This window comes from Canis aureus, chromosome 1 (genome assembly GCF_053574225.1).
Source record: "Canis aureus isolate CA01 chromosome 1, VMU_Caureus_v.1.0, whole genome shotgun sequence".
NCBI classification, from domain to species: Eukaryota; Metazoa; Chordata; class Mammalia; order Carnivora; family Canidae; genus Canis; species Canis aureus.
Window position 1 is genome coordinate 108,240,783 of NC_135611.1, and position 27,761 is coordinate 108,268,543.

Genomic DNA, 27,761 nt, shown 5'->3' on the forward strand with positions numbered 1-27,761 from the left:
AAACAGAACTAAATAGAATCTTATTGCACTACTCCACCCAGCTCCCGGAACCCTGCAGGCCTGTTCTGGGTAGCAGGGCCCCTTCCTGGGTGGGGGGGACCCTCCCACCCCAGGAGATAACGTGGGAGGGTGGCTGGGAGGATGGATCTTATGAATCCTCCTCTGGTGCCTACATCATGCCCAGGATGTGGGAGAAGAGACAGGTGGGAAGCTGGTGCTGCCCCCCCCAGCCCCTGCCTGTGGGAACTGGCCCTGTGGCTGCTCCTGGGTTTCGTCTTTGCCCCCTGAGTGAAGTCCGCAGGCAATATCACCTGTCTTCATTATTTTCAGAATCAACTTGATTCTGACCGAGAGCATGTCCTCATGCTAAGCTGAGGGATTTCAAGGCACTGGAGCCGTGTCCATGCGGGGATTTCTTTTGTGTGATACCAAAATCCCAGGGCAGGGGGGCATCGCTCAGGGTCCCAGCAAGAGAGGGAACCCTCATATGGAGGCACCTGGAGAGGAGTCTAATAGGACGGCTTACGAGGTGTGGGCAGGTGAAGCAAGAGAGAATAAACACCCCCAGCTTCGCTCGCCTCCTCTGATTTCTGGACTGTGATCCCACTGCCCTGAGTCAGCAGGAGCCTTGGGGCGGGGAGCCCATGGAAACAGCGATAGAGTGGGGCTGCCACAGGCTGGGTGCTCCAACACTGCGTTCTTCCCGACAGCTGCGAAGTCCAAGGTGAAGGTTTGCCTGGTGAGAGCCCACTTCCTGATTTGCATCAGAGGGCAGAGAAAGATCATCTCTGACATCTCTTACAAGGACACCAATTGTGTTCACCAAGGGCTCCCCCCACCCCCGCCCTAATCACTTCCGGAGGTCCCCCCTTCAGATACCAGCACCAGCACATTGGGAGGTTAGGGCTTCAACACATGAATTTTGGAGGGACACAAACGTCCAGTCCATGGCAGATGCTATCAGACAGCCTCCCAGGGCACAGAGCAGAGCAGGGAAAGTTGGAGAGGAGATTTGGAGGGGCTGTGTAGAGGGACCTGGCACTGGATTATTTAATTGAAGTGTGAGACATGGTTGCCATTTGCTTCTTTCTTTTATTTTATTTTATTATTTTATTTTATTTTATTTTATTTTATTTTATTTTATTTTATTTTATTTTATTTATTTTATTTTATTTTATTTTATTATTTATTTAATTTTTATTGATTTATGATAGTCACAGAGAGAGAGAGAGAGAGAGAGGCAGAGACACAGGCAGAGGGAGAAGCAGGTTCCATGCAGAGAGCCTGATGTGGAACTTGATCCCAGGTCTCCAGGATCATGCCCTGGGCCGAAGGCAGCGCTAAACTGCTGAGCCACCGGGGCTGCCCGGGAGCCTGCTTCTCCCTCTGCCTGTGTGTCTGCCTCTCTCTGTGTCTCTCATGAATAAACAGATCTTAAAAAAATAATTAAAAAATATTTTTGTTCATTTATTCATGAGAGACACACAGAGAGAGGCAGACACACAGGCAGAGGGAGAAGCAGGCTCCATGCTAGAAGCCCAACGTGAGACTCTATCCCAGGACTCCAGGATCATGCCCTGGGCTGAAGCAGGCGCCAAACCGCTGAGCCACCCGGGATCCCCCAAAAATAAAATAAAATTAAAAAAGAACCCAGAGTCAGCAGAGCTTCCAGCCCTCGAAGCGGGACCCCCCCCAGCTCCCCAGAGAGCCTTCAGAGGGACCAGCCCTTGCCTACACCTACCCAACGGCAACCTCCCTGGATAAGTAAGGCAAGCAGAACCACCCAGCTAAACCACGCCCGAATCCCTGACCCACACAAACCGTAAGAGCTAATAAATTGCTGCAGTTATTTTAAGCCACTAGGTTTGGGAGTCATTTGCTAAGCAGCTGGGGATAGCTCACACAGAGCCCCCCCCCTTCCTCCCAGACCCCTCTTACTTTCCCTAGCATCCCCCTACCCTAGGCCCCAGACCATGATGACTCCATCGGGACTTAAGGAAGTATACTGGAAAAAAAAAAAAAAGGAAGTATACTGGAGTCAAAAGACTCTGAGGAGATATATTGATAGGTGAAGACACCTGTGCTCAACCTCAGGCATGCCAGGAAATGGGCATTCAGGTAATTAAGACATTTGGAATGAATTTACAACAGGAAAGGGATGAGATCAAGATTTTTTTTAATATTCAAAACGGAGTATTACACGGATAAATGTACCGGTATCTCCATACTGCTGAATGCACTGAACACAGGAAAACCCGTATTGTGATCACTTAATCCAACTTCTCTCCACACGGGGGGTTTCTCAGAGTGTGCCCAGGGCACAGGCAGTGCCGAGAGTGAGGAAGTCTGTCTGCAGGTGGAGGCTGGCATGGCTGTGCTCCTGTCTGGGGCCTCCTGAGGTCTGCCCGCTGCTTCTAGAACATTGGCGGCTTTGCTGCTGCAGGCCAAGTGGTGTGGAGTCCTGCTGGACTCCGGCCAGCACTGTGAGGCCCCCACCCCCCATCCACACCCATGTCCAGGGCCCTCACCTCCCCACTGAGAGTACTTCCCTGAGATTCATCCCCTCAAACTCTGGGTTCCCTCCCTTTCATGCTAAGGCCTTATGAAAACTAAAGCCTGAATTCTTTGCTGCCCAAGACACCCGGCTCCCTTGTACTTGACGGCAGGCACAGCTTCACCAAACCCTCTCAGGAGACAAGGGCAAGACATCTGGACTTCCACTCCAGAAGCTGCAGACAAGGAGAGGGCAAAAATTAGGTTTCTTAAGGCAACCAGAAAGTTCAGGGCATGCCATACACCTGCCTGGTCATGGCCAAGGAGCATGCAGCAGGCAGGAAGTTTCTGGGGTCCCAGGCAGGTTCGTTTTCTGGGGGCAGTTTCCTCGTGGTTTCAGGCACCACTTGCAGAGCCAGAGCAGCAGCCAGAGCCACTGCCCTCACCAGGGAAAGTGCACTGTGGGTTGAGCGTGGCTTTTCCACCCATAAAATGGAGAGATGAGATTAGATCTTCTAGTTCTTTCTCAAGGCTGGCTTGCAGCGACTGGGGAAGGAGACAGGGTGTGCTAGAAGAGGCTGGGTATGAGCCTGCAAATTCGCTGCCAGGGCCTCTGCTGCAGGGGTGCCCTTGCATGGTTTGTTTAGTACCAACGGTCCAACTGCCAAGCAAACCCAGAGCCATGATGTGTTCCTGAGGACACTAAATGAACTTGCTGCAGGACTGCTGAGGTAAGCTCTGTGTTACTTTCTCTGCAGGTGGCACCTAAGGCCCCGAGAGATTAAGTGACTTGTCTGAGGTCCCTCAGCTGGAAAGCATGGTGGCTTGGAGATGCCTGGTGGTGCCAGGGCACCGCCTGTCGGGGGAGGGGGAGGAAGAGATGCGTGACCTCGAGGGGCTAGAGGCCATTCTCTCTGGCCTGCCCAAGGTCGGCCGCGATGCCCACCCACTCGGGCAGGAAGGCTGCCTGCGGCTTAAAGATCCACTGGAGGGGGGAGTCGGGCAGGGTGAAATTGGCCAGGTAGACAGTGGCCCCACCCGCGAGGTAGGCTGCCCAGATCCCGAAGGTGCCCACCGTGATGATGCTGTGGTTACACTGCGTGAGCAGCGCAAAGTCCCTGGTGGGGGAGCCCTGAAGGCCATTGCCCGCGAACACCACGTCGCGGAGGGAGCCGTTAATGTTCTGCCGACACCAGGACATGTCGTCACTGGTGATCACGAAGAGGGGAGCATGGTAGCGGGCCCGGAACCAGTCCAGGGCCTGGCGCAGGTAGCCCCGATCAGCCAGCACGCCCTTCCACACGTTTGGCATGACCTGCACGTAGTCCCCCCGGCGCACGTGGACCCCCACGAAGGTGCCCGGCTGTCTTCCGTTCACCTGCAGGCCCCGCAGGAACTTCTGAGCCTCCTCCCGCACGTGGTCGTGCAGGGTGAACTCCCGCAAGATCTCATCGCGGAGGTGGTGGTAGAAGGTCCAGGAGCAGGGGTAGCCGGTGAGGCGCACGTACTCCCCCGGGATGTGGCGGTACTCCTCCTCCATCCAGTCGTTCAGGTGGTAGTTCTGCCACGGGATGCTGCTGGCCGTGGTGCCGTGCAGGACGGGGAGGGTGATTCTGAAGATGGGGGCCAGCGTGCTGTGCATCTCGGCCGGGATGAAGGCCGGCCGCCCGTTCATCTTGGCCAGGGCGTAAAGGGTGGCGTACTCACCCATCTGGTTCCCCAGGCGGCCCTTGGAGTTGATGGTGAACACGCCCCCCCGGGGCAGGTATCTGGGGAGCAGGACCACGCGGCCTGAGTAGGCCCAGGGGGTGGGCACCAGAGCCAGGCGCTGGTGGCAGTGGAAGATGGTGGACACCACGAAGATGATGAAGAGGAAGTAGATGGTAGAGAAGGAAGGGCAAGTGGCCCGGAATCCCATCAGGGCTGCAGGGAGGACAGAAGACGCAGTCACGAGTGATGGCTTGGCAGCACCCGAGTCACATTCACCCCCAAATCATTGGTTCCCTCACTCAACTAAGCCAAGCGAGTCGAGTGGTGTCCAGCGTGTCCTGACCTGCTTTTTACTCTCCCCTCCACCTGTGGTTTCTCTGTGGCCATTCCAGGGGCTACAGCTCAGGAGCCCGTGCAGAAGGAAGCACTGGAATGCTGGGGCCCCCACTTTTCATCCTCTGGCTTCTGTTCCACCCCTGTCCAGGCTCCCCAACTCTCTCCCTCTGCCAGCCCCCCCTCTACTCCCTCTCCAATATTCCAGGGCTCCTCACTTTATTTATTAATCTGACCCTTTGGAAAGTCTGAACACTCCTGGGCCCTCCTCAAATGTTTCTTGTTCAATGTTGGTCCCCAGCAAGGTCAGCTGGCTCTTCCGCAGGAAGGCTGAGTATGACATCACACTCCCTCCACTGGGGTGTCCGAGCAATGCCCATACTGCCAGAATTTCAAAAAATGAGCCCCTCTTCTCATAGGGCTGGTGACAACTCTGCCCCAATCCTTAACACATGGCCTGCTCAGCTCAGGTCCCGCCCAGGGAAGACTCCAGCTTCGCTCCAAGCCAGCCTGCGGGGTGGGCCAGGTTCCAAAGATAGAGCAGGGGAGCTGAGCAGGGACTGGAGCCTGGGCTACTGGGGAGGAAGCATCAGCTCAGGACAAAGTCACCCACCACCCAGGGCCACCCACCTCGGGTGCATGACCCGAGCAGTTGTACATGGCCCACACTCAAAAGGGCCTGCGCTTCAGCCAGCTGGAAGGCTGATGGCTCAGGAAGGCAGACGGCTCTTGATCTTGAGGCTATGAGTTTGAGCCCCATGTTGGGAGTAGAGTTTACATGTTTTAATGAAAAGGTGGGGGGGGGGCTGCACTTGGTTTAATGCTCTGCTCTCACCAGCTAGAAATTATCAATCAATCTGAATAAGGCACCCCAGGATCCCTGGGTGGCGCAGTGGTTTGGCGCCTGCCTTTGGCCCGGGGCGTGATCCTGGAGACCCGAGATTGAGTCCCACGTCGGGCTCCCGGTGCATGGAGCCTGCTTCTCCCTCTGCCTGTGTCTCTGCCTCTCTCTCTCTCTCTCTCTCTCTCTGTGACTATCATAAATTAAAAAAAAATAATAATGAATAAGGCACCCCAAGTTTTCATGTTCCTCTGGGCTCTGCGAATCCAGCAGCCCTGGTCCTTGAGTCTCAAGAGCTCCCTCTCCTGGCTTTCTGTCGGCCTGAACAATTTGAAAGTCGGAGAAAGACTGCATCAGGGGTACTGCTTCTGTGGTCCCTGGGTGCACCAGGCACTGGCCCCAGTGCTTGCTTGCCCACCTGCGATTCCTTATCCATCACCTTCCCAACAACTGGTGGCCAACTTCAACCTCAACTGAACTCATTTGGAGACAAAAATGTGGCCCAAAGTGACTTGTAGACTGACTTCCTGAGATGCCCACGTTTTGCTGCAGAAATGGTAACATCTGATCATGGGATACTGCCCAGACCCCACATCCCACTACAGTGCCGATGCACTGGAACACGCTGGTCTGGTGCACTGGAACACGCTGGTTCTGGAACACGTCTGGTCCAGGGAGGTTCCGTTATGAGACTGCAGGGCTGTCTTTGCTCATCTAGACCTCATGCCCTCCTGGGAGGAAGGCGGATTGTTATGCTCGCTCGTTTAACAGATGAGGACACTCAGGCACAGAGAGGTTAAGAAAGCTGCCTTAGGTCACACAGCCAGGAAAGAGGTAGAGCATGGATTTTGAACCCAGGCAGTGTGGCTCAGGAATCTGTTCTCCATTACTGTCCTGGATTTTTCTAGTCTTCCTGAAGGAGAGCACTCAGATGCAGGCTCTCAGTCGTTATACATGGAGTATGATCTGCTCTGCCTCATGGTGCCTGTCTTTTCTGGACCACCAAGGTAGGGATAAAAGATCTCTCTGTAAGCCCAGAGCTGTGGGTCCCACACTGCTGAGCTACCACATAGCTGTGCCCCAGGGAGGTCCTGCCTCCTCTCTGGGGCCATGTGAGGGAAAAGGTGCCCCCCCCCCCCCAAAAAAAAAGCCTCCTTCCCAACTTAGAGAATTCTTTCCTCCAGGCTTACGTTGTTTCTACCCTCCCCCCACCCCACCCCCTCAAAGTGCTAAACACCTCATGCAGCTCAGGCTATTAAAAACAAAAGTGAGGAAGAAAGCTTCCCTCCAGGTCACATTAGCTTAAGAAACTGCTTGTTCCCAACCAGGTGGGGAGAAAAGTAAAGCAAAATAAATCAGAGACCTAAACCTCGAATTTTCTCAGGCAGCCAGGCTGGCCTTTGCACTGGCCATCCTCTCTACCCCAGATACTCTCTACCCCAGTCGCTTGGGTCCTGATGAAGGGGGGGTGGGGTGCTGCCCTCACCGCTTTCAGGTCTCAGCCCAAACAAATGTCCCCTGCAGACTCCCACCCCACTTCCCTGCTTGCTTTTGCTCCCAAGCACTTGTTACCTTCTGCCATTCTCTAGAACAGAATTACTTAATACTTTCCTGTAGTGATCTCTCCTCTCCAGATTGTAAGTCTGGCAAGGGCGGGGGTCGTGGACACAGGACGGACTCGGGGCGCACTTGCTGGATGGATGTGTGTGGTGAATATTCCACAGCGTTACCCTGTAGCTCACACTGCCTGTCCCTAGAACTGGTATGCCCCCTCTGATTTGGGGGTGTCTCCACCCCGAAACCCCTTCTCTTGCAGCCAATTCCTCCTCACAGCCTAATTTCAAATCCAATGTCCTCGTCCTGGCTCCCACCCTGGCTGGCCTCTCTAGGGTGGTTCATGGGGGTCCCCCAGACCCAGAATCAGAGACTGCCCTGGCTGTGCCCTCCAGACCTCAGGGCAGGCTCCCAACAGTGGGACACTCAAATCCCTGTCCGGGTCGGGTCCATGGGGCCCCTCAATAAACACATTCAAAACCACAGGCAGGCAAATATCTGTGCCCCATACTCCTGAGACTCTTGCTTTTCTCAACAGGAAGTGATAGAAAGCTTTATTTTTCTAGTCAAAACCATTGACTCTGTAATAGTCTCTGTAATAGCTGACAGTCACATTTGCATGAAAATTTCGTGACTGATGTGTTGAGGCCTTGTAGGAACTGGCCATGGGGAGGCTGGGGTCCCTGCCCTCTCCTTCCAAAGCAGGATGAGGGAGGTCTGGCCATTCTCATCTCCTCACCTCCCTCCCTGCTGTCCTAGAAAGTGGCCCAAGTCTTTGGGTTTCCTGGTGGCTGCCCAGATCCTTCCAAAAGCACAGATATTTAGAGTGTGAAGTAACTCACCTCAATGCTGAATTTACCCACAGCTGACAGAAGGTTCCAGAGGGAAGGAGGTGCCAGCTGGGGGTCCTGCCTCAGTGTGGAGAGAGGTCCTGATAGTCACCTGGCAAGTCAGCCCCTTCCCAACCCAATGGATCTGGATTGAAGAATCAAAGATTCATGGATCAAGGATTGCAGCACCACATGGTGAGCTGAGCTGTGGGGAGTCAGTGCTGTGGGGCTCTGAGTGTGAGTGCAGCAGGGACCCCAGACCCCAGAAGCCCAGGGGGCCACAGTCTGCTGTCCCATCCTACCTGTCTTTAGCCTCCTGGGCCAGCGTGCTCTGGGCTGCCTGGTTTCGGGCCCCCCTGGGGCGACATCCCTCACGTCCCACACAGTCCTGGGTGGCGTGGCTGGCTGGGGTCCCTGCGGGGAGAAAGTGGCTGCGGTTGGCGAGGGGACTAGGGCGGGGGTGGGGGGGGAGCGGTGGTGGTGTTGGATTCTGCGGGCTCTGCTCTGAGCTCCCGCCCAGAACCCCCACTAGCCTGGGGCCTGACAACAGCCACTCGGCACTCAGGCACTCACTCCTGAGAGCCCACGCTGCCGCCCCGCAGCCAAGCTCCTGCGAGAGGGAAGAACACATGAGGAGCTAGCTGCAGAGGACCCTCTCTTCTTGGGCACAGGTTTGGCCAACGTTAGGGGCAAAGGGGTGGGATGCATGCAAAAAAGCCAGAGAAAAGGAGCCTGGGTCCCAGATGGACCTCCTCACCGCCCAGGCATGGGGGCCTAACTATGGGTCTGGTAGGAGCACAGCTAGACTCTTCTCCTTAAAGGGGGGTGGGAGTGGACTCCGGCTCCCAAGAGGGATAGGGGCTGGAGGCTGGACATCTGGGTTCCCAGATGGGCAGGGGCTGGCTTCTGGATCCTCCAGGAACACCAGGGGACTCGCGGCCTGGCTGTCCAGGTGCAATGGGCCAGAAAATGGTACCCCATGAACCGCCCAGGCAAGGAAGGCGAGGTAGGAGATGGGGGCTAGGTCCTTAATGAAGCTGGCGCTAAGAAGACAGGGCAAATGCCCGTGGCCGCAAGTGTGCAAAATGGCGCCAGGCTCATGGGGAGGGGTGGAGGCTGATGCCTGTCCTCTGGGGCAGGGGGAGGTGGTCTCCGCACATGGCAACCACAGTTGGGATATGGCGGGGGCTGTGAGATCAGGCTGGGGTGGATGTGACCCCACCTGCACCCCCAGATGCCTCACAAGACTTCTGGGCCAGGAGCAAGCCAGGGGCATGGTCAGTGGGGCCCAGAAAGGTTCCAAGGGCACCAGACCTGAGGAAGTTCCTCAGTAGGGGCTGCGGGCCCAGGAAGGGGAAAACGGGGGGGGGGGGGGGGGGCGGATTTCAGCCCCTAGTCCTTCTTCACCCCTGCGATCCCAGAGTCTGGACTTCAGCCACCACCCCCACATGGCATCTGGCTCTGCCCTGCCTCCCCCGCCCCTCCCCCTAGGCAGCACCCGACACCCCCCATAACTGTTCCCCCTTCTAATCTGAGGACCTTAGGGTGGGTAGAGAATGTGGGGGCTCTGCTCTGCAGATTGGGAGGCCTAGGATGGCAGGTAGGAGTAGGGAGGGCTGCAGTGATCAGAAAGTCCTCAGAAATCCAAGTCTGGGGTCCTCCCAACCCTGAATTCTGAGGGGGCTCGCATCTGCTCTCCTAACCCCATGCTCCAGCTCCAGAGTGACCCAGGTTTCTAGTCCCTGGGTGACCCCCCCGCTCCAGCTCCTCATCCTCAGCACACTTCTGAGGGTGAGGCTTGGTCCCTGGGTGGGAAAGGGTTAAGGCTGGGTGGAGGCTGGGGTGGGTGGCAGTGGAGGAGGCTGGCGGGGTTGTTTGGCGCTAATCCCCCTCCGTGCCCTGGGTGTGGAGAACAAGGTTAGGGCCCCACGTGGGAAAGGGCCTCTGCTCTGATCCTCGTGGGCCAGGGGCCTGGCCACAGGCTTCTGATCCCCCGCCCTGCCCCGCCCCCACTTCCCCTCCCCGCCTCCACCTTCCCACTGGCCAGGCCAGGCAGGCAGGCTGTCTGTTCTCTTGCTCCCTGGGTGTCTCTGAGCCCACAGGTCTGCCTGTCTGTCCGTCCTGGCCCCAGGCTTCCTGGGACTCCATTCCCCCTCCACCCACTCCCTGTGGATCTGGGTGCCCCCTCCGTCTGGGCTCCAGCTTCCCCCATCCCCATGGTTCCTTTTCTGCACCTGGCCCTTTCCGCAGACTTGCGTCCCCTCCCCTGTCTTTGCTGTGGGTGCCTCTGTCCCTCTTTGTTACTTTGTCTCGGAGCTTCATCTGCTTCTAAGCCCCCCCACCCTTGTGGCCTGTCTGGGTTTCCCCATCCGCCCGCACCCCTGGCCCTCTCCCCAGGGCCCCCTGCCCCTCCACACTGACACCGACGATAGCTCTAGGGTGTTAAGCTGCAGATTAGTTCAGGCAAAATTCTCAATTTTGCTTGCGTTCTTTTCCCTCTGGGTTATGTAAACAGTAATTCTCCCCAGATGGAACTATTTTCCTCGCTTAGAAGCAGCCAGGGAGGGGGCTTGGGCAGGGCTACGGATGGAATGCCAGGGTTCCCCCCCAGAGCCTGTGGGGGGAGGCTGACCCACGAGGGCAGCCTGAGGCCCTCAGCCTGGTCACTCCTCTCCTCTCCAGGTGCTTGCTCTGCTGGGACCATGCCTGTGATCTTTGCCCTCTGGCTCCTCCTAAGCCAGGCCACCGCTGACCCATGTTACCATCCAGGTGGCCGTCCCCGCTTCTGCCTCCCACCAGTGACCCAGCTGGCTGGCACGGCAGCCTCCTGTCCCCAGACCTGCGCCCTCTCCCTGGGGGCAGACCTCAGCCCCCGGGCCACCTGCAATGGCAGCCTAACCCTGGCCCTGGGCGGCCCCTTCCTCCTGACGTCCGTCAGCCTGCGCTTCTGCACTCCAGGATCCCCAGCCCTGGTCCTGTCTGCTGCCTGGGCCAACGGAGGTCCCTGGAGATCGCTGTGGCGCAGACCTGCCTGGCCTGGGGCCTTGGGGGGCCCTGAGAAGGTGACGTTCCGGGCCCCACCAGGCTCGAAGTCCAGCGTGGTAGTCAGTCACCTCCGTGTGGAGTTTGGGGGTCGGGCAGGGCTGGCGGCGGCCGGAGTGAGGGGCCGCTGCCAGTGCCATGGCCACGCGGCCCGCTGTGCCGCCCGTGCCCGGCCCCCCCGATGTCGCTGCCGCCACCACACCACGGGCCCGGGGTGTGAGAGCTGCCGCCCATCCCATCGAGACTGGCCCTGGCGGCCTGCCACACCCTGGCACCCCCACCCTTGCCTGCGTGAGTCCTGGGTGCCCCCCTCCTGCCCTCACCCCCCCATCCGTGCTCCCTGACTCTCTAGCAGCCGGTCCCTGGTCCCTCTCCCTCCCTACAGCGGCTTGCTCCTGGCTTCACCTTGCTTCCTGAGCCAGTCCCCTCTCTGCCTCCCCCACAGCCTCCCACCTGCCTGCCCCAGTCCCTGCTACCCCGACTTCCAGCTGCCCAGTAAGGGGCTCCAGTTTCTGCCCCACACACCATTTCTATGCTGCTGCTGCTGCTGCTATGAATAACATTTCCTAAATGATTGTGGGGAACTGGGCAGCTGGACCTTTCCTGACTCATCAAATCAACAATATGGGGGACATATTTACTCACTAAGGACATCACCAATCACCAGCTATGTACCAGGCAGGTTTTGTCATCAGGTCCATTTTATAGATGAGGAGACTGAGTCTAGAGGCGAGAGGTCCCTTGCACAAAGACACATAGCTACAAAGTGTCAGCTCTGGGTCTTGGCTTGTCCCTCCTGCCTATCAGGTGCCATCATGCTATGTGCTCTAGGGTGGCAGACAGGCACATGGGCTCAGCAGCAAGCCAGCCTGGGCTCAAGTCCCAGCTCCTCTGCTTCCCAGCTATGTGACCACAGGCAAGTGACTTGACCTCTCTGTGCCTCCACTTCCTTGCTTGTAAACTGGGGACAATGACAATATTTCTTTTATAGGCTGTAGTGAAAGTCCAATGGGTCACTATGTATAAGGTCCTTGGAATAAAGCTTAATATGGTACCTGGCCCCAAAGAAGAGCTTGCTGTGCGACTGCCACGTTACCATTCCCCTGATGAAAGGGGGGGCCCTGAGGGCATGTACCACCTGCCCTAAGGGCCAACAAATTGCAGAGCTGGGACTGGACTTAGGGAGACAGACTTTCCCAGATAATGGGCGATCCACTGGTCCATCCAGCTAGACTAGGGCTCCCCAGGCCCACTCCACACCCTTTCCCCTCCATGGTGTTTCCATACCTGAAGCTTCTGGAGTCTGGGCCCTTCCCCACTGCTCCTGAAGCCCTGGGAGGCACATCTGCTCTACCAACAGATACACACACAACACACCCCTCCTCTCTCTCAACCCTCCAATTCTTTGCCCCATTCCTCTTCTCTTTCTTCCTGCAATGTCACGTGGAGTAACTTACAGCCCATCCCACCGTCCTTGGCTCCCCACTCTGTCCTCATCTGTACCAGGGTCTATTCCTAGACCCTTTGCCCCCGCCACCTCTGGTCCATTCCCACCAGCGAGATCTGAGGCCCCTGCAGGGGCTGGGGGAGAAGGGGAGACTCACATTGCCTCGGGGTGGGACGGGATTCATCCTGAGCCTGGATGGGGCCTGGGAGCTGAGGAGGCCGTCCCTCTGAGGATCACCACATGGCCCCAGGCTGGGCATGGCACTGGCCTCTGAACCTGGGTAAGAAGCCAACAGTGTTGTGATGAAGCAGGGTCTGGGTGGAGAGGGTGGGACTAGGTCCTGTGGCAGAGCTGCTGGCTTTACAGGCATGGTGGTCTGAACCCCTTCCCACCACTGGAGCCTTCCAGACAGAGGGGAGGTGAAGTGATCACCCTCAGGTCAGAAAGAGCCCAACGCATGATTCTTCCCACTGATAATCTGAAGAGTATCTCTTAAGAGGCACCTCTTAAGGCCCACGACAGCCCTGGGAGAGGGACTGAGATCCCCACTGCACGGGAGGAAACCAAGGTTTAGGGAAGCAAGTCATTTTTCTGAGAACACACAGCTGCCTCAGTGTCCTGATCTTCCTGCTGCTGTTCTGTGTTCTCGGGACCTGCCAGCCCAGGCCTCTCAAACCCCTCGAGAATCAAAAACTCCTTAAATCTCTCCCAAGTATGGTCCACGGACCCCCTCCATCAGCATCTTGCTCAGAACGCTTGCTAGAAATAGATTCGTGGGCCCAGCTGAAGCCCTGGGGGTGGGTCCTGGAAGCTGTGTAGTTTCTTTTTTTATTTTTTAAGGTTTTATTTATTTATTTGAGAGAGAGTAAGCAAGCAAGCAAGAGCATGAGCAGAGGGAGAGGCAGAGAAGCAGACTCCTTGCTGAACAGGGATCCCTGAGAACACAGGGCTCTATCCTAGGACCCTGGGATCATGACCTGAGTCACCAGAGTAGAAGGCAGATGTGTAACTGACTGAGATACCCAGACACCCCCATTGCAGTTTCTTTTTTTTTTTTTTAAGACTTTATTTATTCATGAGAGACACAGAGAGAGACAGAGACACAGGCAGAGGCGCAGGCAGAGGGAGAAGCAGGCTCCATGCAGGGAGCCCGACGTGGGACTCCATTCCAGGTCTCCCGAGTCATGCCCTGGGCTGAAGGTGGTGCTAAACCGCTGAGCCAGGCTGCCCTGCAGTTTCTTTTTAATATTTCCCAGTAACTCTGAGGAGTGGTAAAGTCTGAGAGCCACTGCCTCACTGATCAGCTCTCCCCAGAAACACACACACATGTACACTGCACAGAATCCTCACGTGAGCTGTGGATCACACTAGACTGGTTGCCAAGGCACAAGCTCTGGAGTCAGAAGCCCTGGGTTCTGATCCTGCCACTGACTTCGCCTCAGCTGCATTACTTTGGGCAGATGACTTGGCCTCTCTCCACCTGTTTTCCCATCTGTAAAATGGGGCTGATGACAGCACAAGCCTCATGGAACTGCTTTGAGAATGAGAGGCGCTGAGCACTTAAGGCGAGGTGCTGGGCACACAGCTCTCGGCAGGCAAAGGCGTGCTCTGTGTCAAGCCCTAGGTCAAGCAATTTATATCCTTTTGGTTTCCTTTAAACCTCACAAAGTGGGCACTGTACTGCCATTTTATAGCCGGGGAGACCCAGCTACAGAAAGAAGTCACTTGCCCAAGAAGCACAGCGAGGAGTGGACAGGTTAGGGGGGCTGACCCCGCCGCCCACGCCTGGAGTGGCCACTCCTCTCTAAGCCCCCAGTTCCACAGAGATGTTCAGAGGTCTGCCAGGCCCCTCGTGCGTACCCACTCTGGTCCAGTGCACCCAGCTTAAAGATGAGGACGAAGAGGTTCTGGGGCCTGGGCTGACCCGCAAACCCCCAGGCAATCTCATTGCACCTATGCTTTGTTTCCTCTCCTGAGGGCAATGGGGAGAAAGCTCGGGACTGGGAACAGAAGGCTGGACCCTGGAGCCTGACGTGTCTGCCCCCGTCCTGTCTCTAGCCTGCTCTTGCAACCAGCATGCCCGACGCTGCAGGTTCAACTCTGAGCTCTTCAGACTGTCTGGTGGCCGGAGTGGGGGCGTTTGTGAGCGGTGCCGCCACCACACGGCTGGGAGGCACTGCCACTACTGCCAGCCGGGCTTCTGGAGGGACCCTGGCCAGCCCATCACCAGCCGCAAGGCCTGTAGGGGTGAGTGCCTGACCTAGGAGGAAAGGGCCTAGCAAGGCCAGACTCCTGGGCGGAGGGAGGAGGGGCCGGGTGACTGGGAAGGGCGCCTCTGGGGCCCCACGCCACCACTGATACCCAGCTCCTCTCCTCATGTAGCCTGCCAGTGTCACCCAATCGGGGCCACAGGGGGCATCTGCAACCAGACCAGTGGGCAGTGTTCCTGTAAGTTAGGGGTCACTGGCCTCACATGCAACCGCTGTGGTCCGGGCTACCAGCAGAGCCGTTCTCCTTGGATGCCCTGCCAGCGTGAGTCATGACGGTCAGGGCTGCAAGTCCTAAGTGGGATGGGAAGGGGACATCCCAGATCCCAGTGGGCAAGGATGCTCAGGGCTGGGACCCTGGGAGATGGAAGCTAGAGGCTGGAAGTCATACTCTGGGCCTTTGGGGGAGGAGGGGACTCAAATCCCAATCTCCTTAGTCTTGGGAAGGGGAAGCTAGGGGCCTGGACTCCTGTGTCTGAGGGAGAAGGGGGCTGTGGGTCTACGCTCCTGGATCTGAAGGAAGACGGAACTAGGGGGACGCCTGGGTGGCTCAGTGATTGAGTGCTTCCTTCGGCTTAGGGCTTGATCCCGGGGTCCTGAGATCAGTCCCGCATCCAGCTCCATAGGGAGCCTGCTTCTCCCTCTGCCTGTGTCTCTGCCTCTCTCTGTGTGTCTCTCACAAATAAATAAATAAAATCTTGGGACGCCTGGCTGGCTCAGTAGTTTGGCACTGTCTTCAGCCCAGGGTGTGATCCTGGAGACCCAGGATCGAGTCCCACATCGGGCTTCCTGCATGGAGCCTGCCTCTCTGTCTCTCATGAATAAATAAAATTTAAAACAAACAAACAAATAAATAAATAGAATCTTTAAAAAAAAAAAAAAAAAGGAAGGGACTAGGGACCAACTCCAGGTCCTGGGGGGAGGAGGGCAAAGGGTGCTCATACTCGGGCTTTAAGGGAATAGACTACAGGGTCTGGATGCTTGGATTCCTGTTGGAAGTGGGGGAGGGGCAAAAGTTAAATTTCTCCTTCGGTCTCTCACAGGAATTCCAGAGGCAACAACACCCCTTGTTACTACCCCTGGTGCTTACAGCTCTGGTAAGGCTGGTGTGCAGAACCCTGGCACCAAGAGGGATTAGGGATGGGCTGCTTGGGCCCCCAAATGGAGATACAGGGTGGCCCACTGAGCCCAGTCCCAAGGGGTCCGGAGGTGGGGCACCCCAGTTGTCCATCAAGATGGAATGAGGGGGATGGGCAGGAGCAGACGCTGCGGTCCAGGCCTCGGGAGCCCACTGCAGATGGCCTAACCCTCCCCAGACCCTCAGTGTCAAAACTACTGCAATGTCTCGGACACCAGGGTACATATGAGCCTTCGGAGATACTGCCAGCAGGACTACGGTGAGTGCTGGGGAGAAAAAAGGCCGGTGGGTTACTCAAGGTGTTCTGATGATTGCCTCCTTCTCCACGTTTAGCCTTCTCATCTTAAATGGAAAGGGGGACTTTCAATAACCCTTCCTGATTCTAGGACCAGATGGGGGCAGGGGCAGCGGAGTGGGAGTGTTCCCTATGTTCCCATATCTCCTCTTTCCCCATGTTCTTGGCCTTGCGGAGTGTCACTCTCTCCTTCAGGTGGACAGCTCTGAGGGAGAGAGGGGGCCTCCCGGGGATGGAAGGAGAGAGATGCTGGTTGAATGGAGGGTCCTGCCTATCTTAAGATACTTCTTGCCTCCCATCAGGGTCCCAGATTCTGAACCTTAGCCCCACTCCCACAGAGGCTCACCTCAAAGTTCCCTAATCCATCAGTTTACACCAGTCCACACCAGCCCCATGACATCAGGGCCTACGACCTTGGGTAACTCAGATCTCTTAGATACTCAGGAGTTCAGCCCAGCCCTTGAATCCATACCAGCCTGTGATTTCCCTCTATGGTGTAAGATCCCCAGGCCTCTCTTCCCTGAGGATCCACCATCTGGCCACCGGGTCCTAGGATTTGGAAAATGGAAACTTCTCATCCTGCCTCGCAGAGGGATCTTCCACCCCATAGACTTAGCTTGCGAGCAAGAGTCCTGCCCCTAACACATCTCACCTCAGCCCTTCAGAGAGTACATGTTTTCTGAATCACCATCACTATGACCTCAATTCTCAGGTCCTAAGTTCTGACCTCCTTCTGGCTCCCAAAATTCATCCCAGAGCCAATATCCTTTTCCAAGGGCTCTGCTTCAATGTCTCTTGACTGTGCCATATTTGAGACCCTGGACCCACTTCTTCTGCCTTGTTCCCAGCCACACCCACTGGAGGGTCCCCTGGTTACCCCGCCCCACACTTTAAGTCATTCTGGCATCTGCTGCTCCCAGTATGAACCCCAACCAAAGCGTCCCACAGTCCTAGGTTCCTCTCTCTGTTCGGCCTCCCCTTCCAAGAAGGAGACCTCCATCACCCCACCCTTCCTAATGACAATCCTGGAACCCCATCTCACGCTCCAGAAGCCTTGCCCCTCCTTGCCTTGACCATGTCTCCTCCAGCAGGCTCCACTACTCACGACACAGGGCCAGGACCCCCCCCCCGCCTCTCACCCTCAGACGTTCAAGGTCTCCTCCCTGAGGGTACCTTGGGAGCCCACCCCTGTTCCTGCCCCCCTCCCCACCGGGCGGGACTGACCCCGCGCGACCCCCGAGGCTCCCCCAGCCCGGGCCTGACCGCAACCCTCCCCGCAGTTCTCCGCGCGCAGGTGCTGGCGTCGGAGGCGGCGGGCCAGGCCTGGCAGCGGCTGGCCGTGCGCGTGCTGGCCGTCTACAAGCAGCGGGCGCGGCCGGTGCGCCACGGCAGCCAGGACGCCTGGGTGCCCCGCGCCGACCTGGCCTGCGGCTGCTTGCGCCTTCAGCCCGACACCGACTACCTGCTGCTGGGCAGCGCGGCCGGCGGCCCCGATCCCGCGCGCCTGGTCCTCGACCGCCACGGCCTCGCGCTGCCCTGGAGGCCACGCTGGGCCCGGCCTCTTCGGCGGCTGCAGCTGGAGGAGCGCGCGGGGGGCTGCCGCGGCCTGCGGCCCCCCGCCCCAAGCCCGGCTCCGAGCACCACAGCGGGACCCGGGCGAACTCCACCGCCGCCGCCGGAGGAACAGACGGGAGCTGGCGCTGAGCCTTCCAGTTCGACGACGGCGCGTCCCTGAGCGAGCCAATCAGGTGCCGTGGAGCCTGTGATGTCACTGGCACGCGCCAGCGCCGCGCCGCGCCGGCCGGAGGGACCGGCCAAAGGCCGCGAACCGCCAGCGGGACTTTGGGCCTTGGGCCAGGCGTTTGGGCTGCGGACTGTGCGGCTAGGCCCCTAAATAAAGAATTAAATCTTGGGGGAGTTTCGGCTACAGGACACTCATATATTGAGGGGCAAAGGTAGAAAACCTACAGCCAAAAGACGGCTTTGCTCCCCGGCAAAATGCCTAACCCAGCAGCAGAGCTGGGATGACGTCACTGCGGTGCGCGTCAGATTTGTGTTGCCTGGTGATTGGCCAGAAGCCAGTAGGAGGGCGGGCGGATAGAAAAGGCGGGAAACGCGCCAAAGGAAAGGGCCGCGGTGCCGTATTTCCAGAAAGCTCCACCTGTAGGAATTTTGTGTTGTTGTTGATGTTGTTTTTATTTTTTTTTAAAGATTTTATTTATTTATTCATGATAGTCACAGAGAGAGAGAGAGAGAGGCAGAGACACAGGCAGAGGGAGAAGCAGGCTCCATGCACCGGGAGCCCGATGTGGGATTCGATCCCGGGTCTCCAGGATCGCGCCCTGGGCCAAAGGCAGGCGCCAAACCGCTGCGCCACCCAGGGATCCCTGATGTTGTTTTTAATGTTGTGTACCTGGTGGGTCCTAGGATAGTCTCTGAGAAAGGAATAAAGGGACTTGGAGTGAATATCTAGAGGGTTCTGACCGAGGTTCATCTGGTCTTGAAGTGCAGCCTAAACACTTTCCTGCAAGAATAGCCAGCGGGGAGCCACAGAGTGGTATGGCATCTCTTGGTGCTAAGCAGAATGCTACTCCCACCCGAGAGCTGGGTACTTACAGGCCAGAGGGATGGAGCTAAAAAACCCAAGGAGTAGTAAGTACTATGGCATGGAAGGTTGTCATGGCCTAGGACCTTCCTTGCCACCCTGACCTCTGCCCCCTGTAGCTGCAATGGACCACAGAGTTTCAGATTTGGGTGATCTTTGCAGGAGAGTCATTGAGGGAGGACTTGGAGGGATTCTCACAGGAACGGATAGGACTTCAGGCCTGGAGAGTGATCCTGTTCCTTCCCTGAGAGGAAAGTGGGCCTCTCAGCCAATGGAGAGCCAGGAATAGGCCCTGATGTCCTAAGTTACTAGGAAGAGAGACAGGCCCTCCACCCAAGGTTCTTTGTATGCTCCTTGTGAGACTGAAAAAGGCAGGTTCCAGCCTCCAGGAGGTGATTGTTTAACACCCAAGCCACCAATAATACCCTATATCTGGGAAACTTGTTTTGGCTTCCAGGTGGGTCCAGGGTGGGGGCATCCCTGAAGCAGGAGTTAGGAGTCTTTAGGGGCTTTCTTTCTTTTTTTTTTTTTAAGATTTTATTTATTTGAAAGAGAGACAGAGTGGGGAGGGGAGCAGAGGAGGAGGGAGAGTGAGAATTTCAAGCAGACTCTGTGCTGCGGGCAGAGCCCAACTCAGGGCTCTATCTCACGAACCTGAGATCATGACCTGAGCCAAAACCAGGAGGTAGATGCTCAACCGAGTCACCCAGGCACCCCTCTTTAAGGGATTTTCTTTTTTTAGATTTTATTTATTTATTAATGAGAGCACAGAGAGAGAGAGAGAGATGCAAAGACATTGGCAGAGGGCGAAGCAAGCTCCATGCAGGGAGCCCAATGTGGGACTCGATCCAGGGACCCCAGGATCACACCCTGAGCCAAAGGCAGACTGCTGAGCTACCCAGGCATCCCTTTAAGGGATTTTCTTTTTTTAAAAAAATATTTTATTTATTTATTCATGAGAGACACACCCACAGAGAGAGAGAGAGAGAGAGAGAGAGAGAGAGGCAGACACACAGGCAGAGGGAGAAGCAGGCTCCACGCAGGGAGCCCAACATAGGACTCAATCCCGGGTCTCCAGGATCATGCCCTGGGCCAAAGGCAGGCACCAAACCGCTGAGCCACCCAGGGATCCCCTTTAAGGGATTTTCTAAGAAGTGTTCTGTTTCAGGGAAACTATATGTTTTATCTTGTCTTTTTCCATTCTCTCTCTCTCTCTCTTTTAGAGATTTTATTTATTTATTCATGAGAGACTGAGAGAGAGGCAGAGACACAGGCAGAGGGAGAGGCAGGCTCCATGCAGGCTCCCACCCTGGGCTAAAGGCTGTGCTAAACCACTGAGCCACCCAGGCCGCTCTCCATTCTCTCTTAAAGCCAGTTTAGTGAGGAATTTGCCCCACTGCTCCACCCGCATGTCCTGTCCATCAGCAAATCCTGTACGCTCCACCAACTCCATATGTTCATAATTCAAGCATTTTTACCATGTCCACTGCTACTACTCAGTCCAAGCCACCACTATTGTTCTCTTGGATTTTTACAGTAGTCTCCATACTGGCTTTCCCTTCACCCCCTTATAGTTTTCTTCATATAGAACCAGGATGTTGGCTTTAAAACCCACGTCAGATCATGATCCTATTATGCCAAAACTCTTGAATGGCTTCCCATCTCTTTCAGAATAAAATCCAAAGTCCTTGCCCTGCCCTACAGAGCCGTACATGATGTACTTCCACCACGTAACTGACTTCACCTCCTATGACTCCCCTTCATTCACACCTCTTCAGCCACACTGACCTCCTTCCTGTTCTTTTAAAAAATCAAGCACACTTGTCCCAGGGCCTTTGAACTTGCTATTCTCTCTCCCTAGGGTGTACTTCCTCATATAACAGCAAGCTAGTGTCCACACTCCATTGAGACCTTCCATTACTCAGTTTAGCTAGCTCTGTTGGAATGATAAATGAAAATTGATTTCTTGGTCGTGTATGTGTCTCATCCAAGTCAGCAAGGGATGGTTTTCCACAGAGTCATTCAAGGACTCCAGCTGAGAGACATCTACCATCTTATCATTGCACCAAATGCAATCCATGGCATCTTGATCACTGCAGCAGGGAGAGAGCTGACTAGTCTCACACAAGAAATAAATGCTTTGGCCCAGGAATGACTCCAGCACTTACATTCATAGCTCATTGGTCAGGAATACTCACATGGTTTCACCTAATAGCATGATGGTGGGGAAGTAGAATTCTCTCATGTGCCTGGGAAGAGAGAAGAACCAGTGTAATCATTTTCTTATTGCTGCCATAACAGATTGCCACAACCTCAGGAGCTGAAAACAATACAAATTTATTATATTGCGGGGTTTTTAGATCTTATTTTTATTTATTTATTTATTTATTTATTTATTTATTTATTTATTTATTTATTAGAGAGTGAGTGGGGGAGGAGCAGAAGGAGAGGGACAAGCAGACTCTCTGCTTGAGCATGGAACCTGACACGGGGCTGGATTCCAGGACCCTGAGATCATGACCTGAGCTGAAATCAAGAATCAGACGCTTAACTGACTAACCCAGGCGCCCCTCCTGCCTCTTTTTTCTGTCCTCACACCTTTTATCCTCCTGCGGGGAAAGGTTTTCTGCTTTTAGAGACCCATCAGATCAGGATGCCTGAGTGGCTCAGCGGTTCGGTTGAGAGTCTGGCCCTGGCTCAGTGCATGATCCTGCGGTCCTGGGATTGAGTCTCACATCAGGCTCCCTGCAGGGAGCCTGCTTCTCCTTCCGCCTGTGTCTCTGCCTCCCTCTGTATCTCTCATGAATAAATAAATAAAATCTTTAAAAAAATCAAATAAAGACCCATGCAATCAGATGGGGCTCACCCAAATAATCCAGAAAAAGCTCCACATCATAAAGTCCTTAACTTTTTTTTTTTTTTTAAGATTTTATTTATTTATTTATGAGACACAGAGAGAGAGGCAGAGGGAGAAGCAGGCTCCCTGTGAGGAGCCCAACGAAAGACTTGGTCCTGGATCCCAGGATCACGACCCGAGCTAAAGGCAGACGTCCAACCAGTGAGCCACCCAGGTGTCCAGTAAGTCCTTAACCTTAATCACATCTGCAAAGTACCTTATACCATAGGAAGTAACATAGTCACTGGTTCCAAGGATTGGCGTGTGGACATTTTGGGCTATTATTCCACCTACCACAACCAGATATGGGTTAGCACTAGAATTTTCCACCATGTGGCTCTGCTTAAATTTCACAGCATCAGTGAAAACCTCCCTGTTGGCGCTAAATAGTTGCTCCTTCCAATTATTCTTTATTTTTTAAAGAATTTTATTTATTTATTCATGAGAGACACACACACACACACACAGAGGCAGAGACACAGTAGAGACACAGGCAGAGGGAGAAGCAGGCTCCATGCAGAGAGCCCGACGTGGGACTCGATCCCGAATCTCCAGGGTCACACCCCGGGCTTCAGGTGGCGCTAAACCTCTGCGCCACGGGGGCTGCCCTCCAATTATTCTTTAATTGGCAGTTTAAATTTACATATGTTTATACATATATACATATATATAATATCACACTCCTATGTAATAATATTCTTTTTCTCCAAGTAATAAACAGATGCAGTGCCACTGGAAAAGCATAAATTGATAAGGTTAGAGTAAAGTAGATTTTCCCATGGATTGGTGTGCACGATTTCTTTTTCTTCTTCATTTCTTTATGTAAAGGAAAAAAACAATAAAAAAGAAAATCATGGAGACTTCATCTATTTTATGACAATAATTCTTTTCACTTTATGATTTTTTTAAATTTTAAGTAGACCAGGTCCCCAGCATGGAGCCCAATGTGGGGCTCAAACTCACCATCCTGAAATCAATACCTGAACTGAAGTCAAGAGTCAGGTGCTCAACTGACTGAGCCACCGAGTCAATTGAGCATCAAATTCTTTTTTTTTTTTTTTTTTTTTTTTGAGCATCAAATTCTTAATTTGAGAATTTTATTTTTAAGATTTTATTTTTTTTATTCATGAGAGACACACAGAGAAAGAGGCAGAGACATAGGCAGAGGGAGAAACAGGCTCCTTGCAGGGAGCCTGATGCAGGACTTGATCCCAGGACCCTGGGATCATGGCCTGAGCCAAAGGCAGATGCTCAACCACTGAGCCACCCAGTACCCCTTAATTTGAGAATTTTAAAGAGCATTTCAAGTTATCTTATCTGGAAAGGTGATAGCAACATTACATATTCGGTTGGGTAAACAGAATGGTACATTAAAATTAAATACTAGGTTTAAGTAGATTTTGAAAAAAAAATATTTTTCATTCATTTGTCCTCCTTTATCCTTCTTTTTAGTACTTACCATCAAGTGACACAATAAATATTTGTCTTTTTGGTTACTATTTCTGTCTCTTCCACTAGAACATGAACTCCACAGGAGCAGGGATTTTGATTTGTTCGAGTGCACCCTCATCCCTACGAAGATGCATGGTACATAGTGTACGGTCAATAAGTACTTGTTCAGAAACCAGATCAAAAAATGGCCTAACCTACCTGAAATTAATATTACACTGTCTGTTAACTAATAGGAATTTAAATAAAAATTAAACAAACTAAACAAAACAAAAATGGTCTAACTTGCAGCTTAACTGAACCTGAACTGGTCCCTCAAGCATCTGTATTATTAGGAGTTATGGTAAACCTCAAATAATAGTGGGCTTAAGCAAGATAGAAATTTATTTCTAAGAAAGAAAGAAAGAAAGGAAGGAAGAAAGAAAAGAAAGAAAGAAAGAAAGAAAGAAAGAAAGAAAGAAAGAAAGAAAGAAAGAAAGAAAAGAAAGAAATTAATTTCTCTTTTGCATAAAAGAGGTCTGGATGTAGTCAAGCCAGTGGAAACCTTCTACCTTTCCTCTCCAACATCCTTAGAATGCAGCAGGATGGAAGAAGGAAAAGAGAAAAGCCCAAAAGTCTACACAGCTGACTTAGGGGGATCTTTTCCAAAAACTGCTACAGAATCCGCCTGTTCTTATCTCACTGGCCAGAATTTGGTGATATGACACCTAAGCTGCAAGACAAGGGGGAAGTACAACCTTTGATGCTGTGTGGTCTTGGATCCAGCTAAATAGAGTGTTTTGGTATCAAGTTAAAAGTAAGGACATTTAGGAAAATTAGCCAACCTGGCTTTATGCCAGGCCTTCAGCCAATCAGGACCCAGAGTATTCTATGACGTCATGAAGTGCTAGGCAGAGCAGCCTTTTCCCATTTCCTGGAAAAGAGAGGCTGAGATTCAAAGTAGTATGGCCTTGACATTCCATTCCGCCTCCTACTGTCCTGACCGTGCCTTTGTGTCTGTTTTGTCCCATGCTGTAAACACAACCCCTAGGACTTAATAGGTACTCAAGGATTTGTTGAATTAATAGGCTGGTCTTATTATCCCCTTATACAGAAGAAATTGAGGCTCCTGGGAGACTGCACCTTGAGGTGAGGGAAGAGATTCAAACCCAGGTTTGTTTGGGTTTGGCCAGCATTCTTAGCCATCTCTTCCATGAAGAAAGAAACTGGCTCAGAGAGACAAGGAATCTTAGCGACTGTCACACAGCAAGCAGCTGGCATTGGTTCTATAGAGCGAAGCTGTCTGATATGGTTGCCACTAGCCACATTGTGCTATTTAAGTTTAAAGCAATTAAAATGAAATAAAACGTAAAATTCGGTTCCTCAGTTGCATTAGCCACAATTCAAGTGGCTGGTGGCCAGCACACTGGACAGAGCAGATATAGAACATGTCCACCATTGCAGAAAGTTCTATTGGACGGCACTGCTCTAGAGACCATTTTCATGAAGAGCATAAACTCAGAAGCCAGGCAGCTTGGGCTCAAATTTCTCCGTATCCCTCAGTTCTTTCATCTGTAAAATTGGGATGATGATAATGATGATAGGAAGTAACTTCCAGGGCATATTATTATTATTATTATTATTATTATTATTATTTTAAGATTTTATTTTTAAGCAATCTCTATACCCAACATGGGACTCAAACCCACAACCCTGAGACCAAGAGTAGCATATTCCACTGACTAAGCCAGCCAGGCACTTCACAGGACATATTATGAGGATTAAAAGAGTTACTTTGTGGTTTAACAGGCTTAGAACAGTGCCTGGCACTGAGGAAGAGCCATTTGAATTTGTTATTAAGTGTCTGGTGGCTACACCTCCCCCCAGGAGAGACAAGTCCAGAAATCGAGAATACATATCTGCAGAGTTTGCTGGGTTCCCCCAGGGAGTGGAAGTTGACAGCAGCTTGCTCCCTGCTCTCAAGGTGAGGAGGTGAAGAGGGGCTGTGGGAACCACCCAGGCCTGGAGAGCCCTGGTCCTGCTGCCTCCCACCCAGGGGCCAGGGAGGAAGGAGATGAAAGTGAGGAGCAGGACAAGCCCCATATGTTCCCCATGACCCAAACTTTGTTCCCAGCAACCGAGACAAATAGGCATGAAATCCACATCTGGGACCCACCTCCGGCCTGGCCATTCCCTCCTCTGGGCATCGAGCCCAGTCTGTCTGTGTCCTATAATGGGGGCAACACAGGTGGCTTCTAGAGCTCAGAGGAGGCTCCTGCCCACCTCACCACCACCGATGGCTTTCTGAAAGACCAGACTCCTGTTGTACATAAGAGCCTAGGTAAGAATTTTCCCAGAAGAGAAGAGAGAAAGAAAACAACAAAGGCAACAGTTTGTGCAAAGGTCTGGAAGCCCGAGGGCCTGGTATGGTAAGAGAAGAGCAATGAGGCTGGGGATTGGTGGTAGTCAAGGCATGTGAGGCCTCTAAGGCCAGGCTGAGGACCTGTGTGTTTCTCCTAGGGAGCACTGGGGAGCCATGGGAGATCTCTGGGCAATGGAGAGGGTGGGTCAGTCCTCTGTGAGAAAAAAACAGTGATGTGGGGGGGCTGGCTGGCTAAGTCCAAACAGCATGCAACTCTTGATCTTGGGGTTGTGAATTCCAGTCCCACATGGGGTGCAGAGATTACCTAAATAAATTTTTAAAACTTAAAAAAAACCCACAACCACCCTACAGTCAATCATCGAGGTGGCTCAGTTTACTGGGAGAGCCCAGAGAGGGCCATGAACCTAGCTGGAGATCAGGAAACATTTTAGGGAAAGTGAGACATTCGAGGTAGGTCTTGAAGAACAGATGAAGGATTTGGTGACCAAAAGAAAGAGCAAGGAGGGACGCCTGGGTGGCTCAGCGGTTGAGCGTCTGCCTTTGGCCTAGGGCGTGATCCTGGAGACCTGGAGATCCTGTGTGCTGCCTTGAACTGTTCTGTTCGGGACTGGATCGTGAAGCACGTGAACACAAACCCACTGTGCGACTTGACGCCCATCTTTAAAGACTACGAGAAATACCTAGCGGGAATCGAACAGCAGCACGGGGGTGGCGGCGGCAGGAGTTCCGGCCTGGGCATCAGTGGGACTGCTGTGGCTAGAGCCGAGGCAGGATGAACCCTGGGATCTGTGAAGGGTACACTGCAAGGGGAGGAGAGTCTGGGAGGGGAAGGTCAGCGGGGCCCTGGCTATGGGGACAGAAAAGAGTTAGAGGGTGCCTGGGTGGCTCAGCCACTTAAGCATCTGTCTTTGGCTCAGGTCATAATCTCAGGATCCTGAGATCAAGTCCCATGTTGAGCTCCCTGCTCAGCGGGGAGTCTGCTTCTCCCCCTCCTCCTCCCCCCTACTCGTGTTCTCTCTCACATGCACTCTCTCTCTCAAATAAATAAATAAAATCTTAAAAAAGAGTTAGGAGAATGTCTCTTCCACCCAGAAGACTTCCTCTTAACCCTCATGCAAAAAAATTTTTTTCTCAACCATTTCTGAATACTGGAGTCTGTTTTTTTTTTGTTTGTTTGTTTTGTTTTAAGATTTTATTTATTCATGAGAGACACAGAGAGAGAGGCAGAGACACAGGCAGAAGGAGAAGCAGGCTCCCTTGGGGGACCCCATGTGAGATTCAATCCCAGGACCCCGGGATCACGACCTGAGCCGAAGGCAGACGCTCAATCACTGAGACACCCAGGTGCTCCGGAGTTTCTCTCTCTTTTTTCTTTTTTAAAGATTTTTATTTATTCATTCATGAGAGACACACATACACACACAGAGAGAGAGAGAGAGAGAGAGGCAGGCTCCACGCAGGGAGCCCGACGCGGAACTCGATCCTGGGTCTCCAGGGTCAGGCCCTGGGCTGAAGGCAGCGCTAAACTGCCAAGCCACCCGAGCTGCCCTCTTTATTTTGAATTCATTCACTCACTTATTTGTTTATTCAACACATACTCCTGGTGTCTCAGTTATTCAAGGGTCCGACTCCTCATCTCACCTCGGATGTTGATCTCGGGTCATGAGTTCCAGCTCCGCCCTGGGTCCACGATGGACGTTGAGCATACTTAAAGGAAAAGAAAACAGGGCAGGGCTGATGGCTCAGCAGTTTAGCGCTGCCTTCAGCCCAGAGCCTGATCCTGGAGACCCAGGATCGAGTCCCACATCAGGCTCCCTGCATGGAGCCTGCTTCTCCCTCTGCCTGTGTTTCTGCCTCTCTCTCTCTCTCTCTCTCTCTCTCTCTCTCTCTCTGTGTCTCTCATAAATATATAAAATCTTTAAAAAAAGAAAAAAACAAAACCCTAAAAACGAAAAAAACCTAAATATAAAAACCATATTCTCCTGAGATCTCCCTGGGAAACGCCAGGATTGAGACCTGAGTCAGACCCAGGACTTGCCCTGCAGGGGCTCCAGGCAGAGGGTGTGGTAGGGGACAAACCTATGTACAGTCACATCTGGTGTGATGTGTAATAATAGACGCAGCATGGGGCCTCGCCTGTTAGATCAGAGAAGACTTTCCAGAGGAGGTGAGGCCCTCGCTGGGCCTTGTGGGAAATCCAGTTGTCTCCCAAGCATACAGGAGAGGGCCAGAGTCTCTGGGGAGAGACACCAGGAACCTCATCTTATTCAATTGTGTTTGATTTCTCTCCTGAGGATTCCTTGTGCCCTGTGGGGAATGATGCTGGGGACCCAGAGATGGGTCAGGCCTGGGCCCTTGAGGGAGGACACACGGGACACAGGGACACGGGACACAGGGACATTAGGGAATGGGATCTAGGCTCTAATGGAGATAGCACAGGGCATGGGGAATGTGCACAGCAGGCATTGACCCAGGCTGGGGGCATGGGGTTGTCAGAGA

The 27,761-nt window shown here is 53.5% G+C and overlaps 2 protein-coding genes across 7 annotated transcripts; one reads left to right on the forward strand and one right to left on the reverse strand.

The window, feature by feature from the left end:
• Positions 1 to 2,159: 2,159 nt before the first annotated feature.
• Positions 2,160 to 27,084, reverse strand: LOC144282556 (galactoside 2-alpha-L-fucosyltransferase SEC1-like). Of its 6 annotated transcripts, none has more exons than XM_077846385.1 (5): positions 26,904 to 27,084; positions 20,754 to 20,804; positions 12,408 to 12,526; positions 8,064 to 8,175; positions 2,160 to 4,416 (listed from the first exon to the last, which is right to left on the reverse strand). In XM_077846385.1, the coding sequence occupies exons 3-5, from the start codon at positions 12,507 to 12,509 to the stop codon at positions 3,392 to 3,394; spliced, it is 1,239 nt and encodes a 412-aa protein (XP_077702511.1). In that variant the 5' UTR covers positions 12,510 to 12,526; positions 20,754 to 20,804; positions 26,904 to 27,084; the 3' UTR covers positions 2,160 to 3,391. The 6 variants fall into 6 exon arrangements, with proteins under 6 accessions (XP_077702511.1, XP_077702518.1, XP_077702534.1 ...); XM_077846392.1 differs by having other exon boundaries at positions 20,754 to 20,875; XM_077846408.1 differs by lacking the exons at positions 20,754 to 20,804; positions 26,904 to 27,084 and adding an exon at positions 17,413 to 17,882.
• NTN5 (netrin 5) lies at positions 10,384 to 19,039 on the forward strand. The gene is made up of 6 exons (XM_077846544.1): positions 10,384 to 11,094; positions 14,309 to 14,497; positions 14,633 to 14,782; positions 15,561 to 15,614; positions 15,834 to 15,914; positions 17,231 to 19,039. The coding sequence occupies exons 1-6, from the start codon at positions 10,464 to 10,466 to the stop codon at positions 17,683 to 17,685; spliced, it is 1,560 nt and encodes a 519-aa protein (XP_077702670.1). The 5' UTR covers positions 10,384 to 10,463; the 3' UTR covers positions 17,686 to 19,039.
• Positions 27,085 to 27,761: the final 677 nt, after the last annotated feature.

Bases quoted from the DNA above. Each gene is read 5' to 3' on its own strand.
- LOC144282556 (XM_077846383.1), bottom strand. From the start codon at position 12,620: ATGCCTGTAAAGCCAGCAGCTCTGCCACAGGACCTAGTCCCACCCTCT. The intron at 8,176-12,407 runs GTGAGTCTCCCC...TTCTCCCCGCAG, and splicing joins CCGTCCCACCCCGAGGCAAT to GGACCCCAGCCAGCCACGCC. The intron at 4,417-8,063 runs GTAGGATGGGAC...TCCTCCCTGCAG, and splicing joins GCCCAGGAGGCTAAAGACAG to CCCTGATGGGATTCCGGGCC.
- NTN5 (XM_077846544.1), top strand. From the start codon at position 10,464: ATGCCTGTGATCTTTGCCCTCTGGCTCCTCCTAAGCCAGGCCACCGCT. The intron at 14,498-14,632 runs GTGAGTGCCTGA...CTCCTCATGTAG, and splicing joins CAGCCGCAAGGCCTGTAGGG to CCTGCCAGTGTCACCCAATC. The intron at 14,783-15,560 runs GTGAGTCATGAC...GGTCTCTCACAG, and splicing joins TCCTTGGATGCCCTGCCAGC to GAATTCCAGAGGCAACAACA.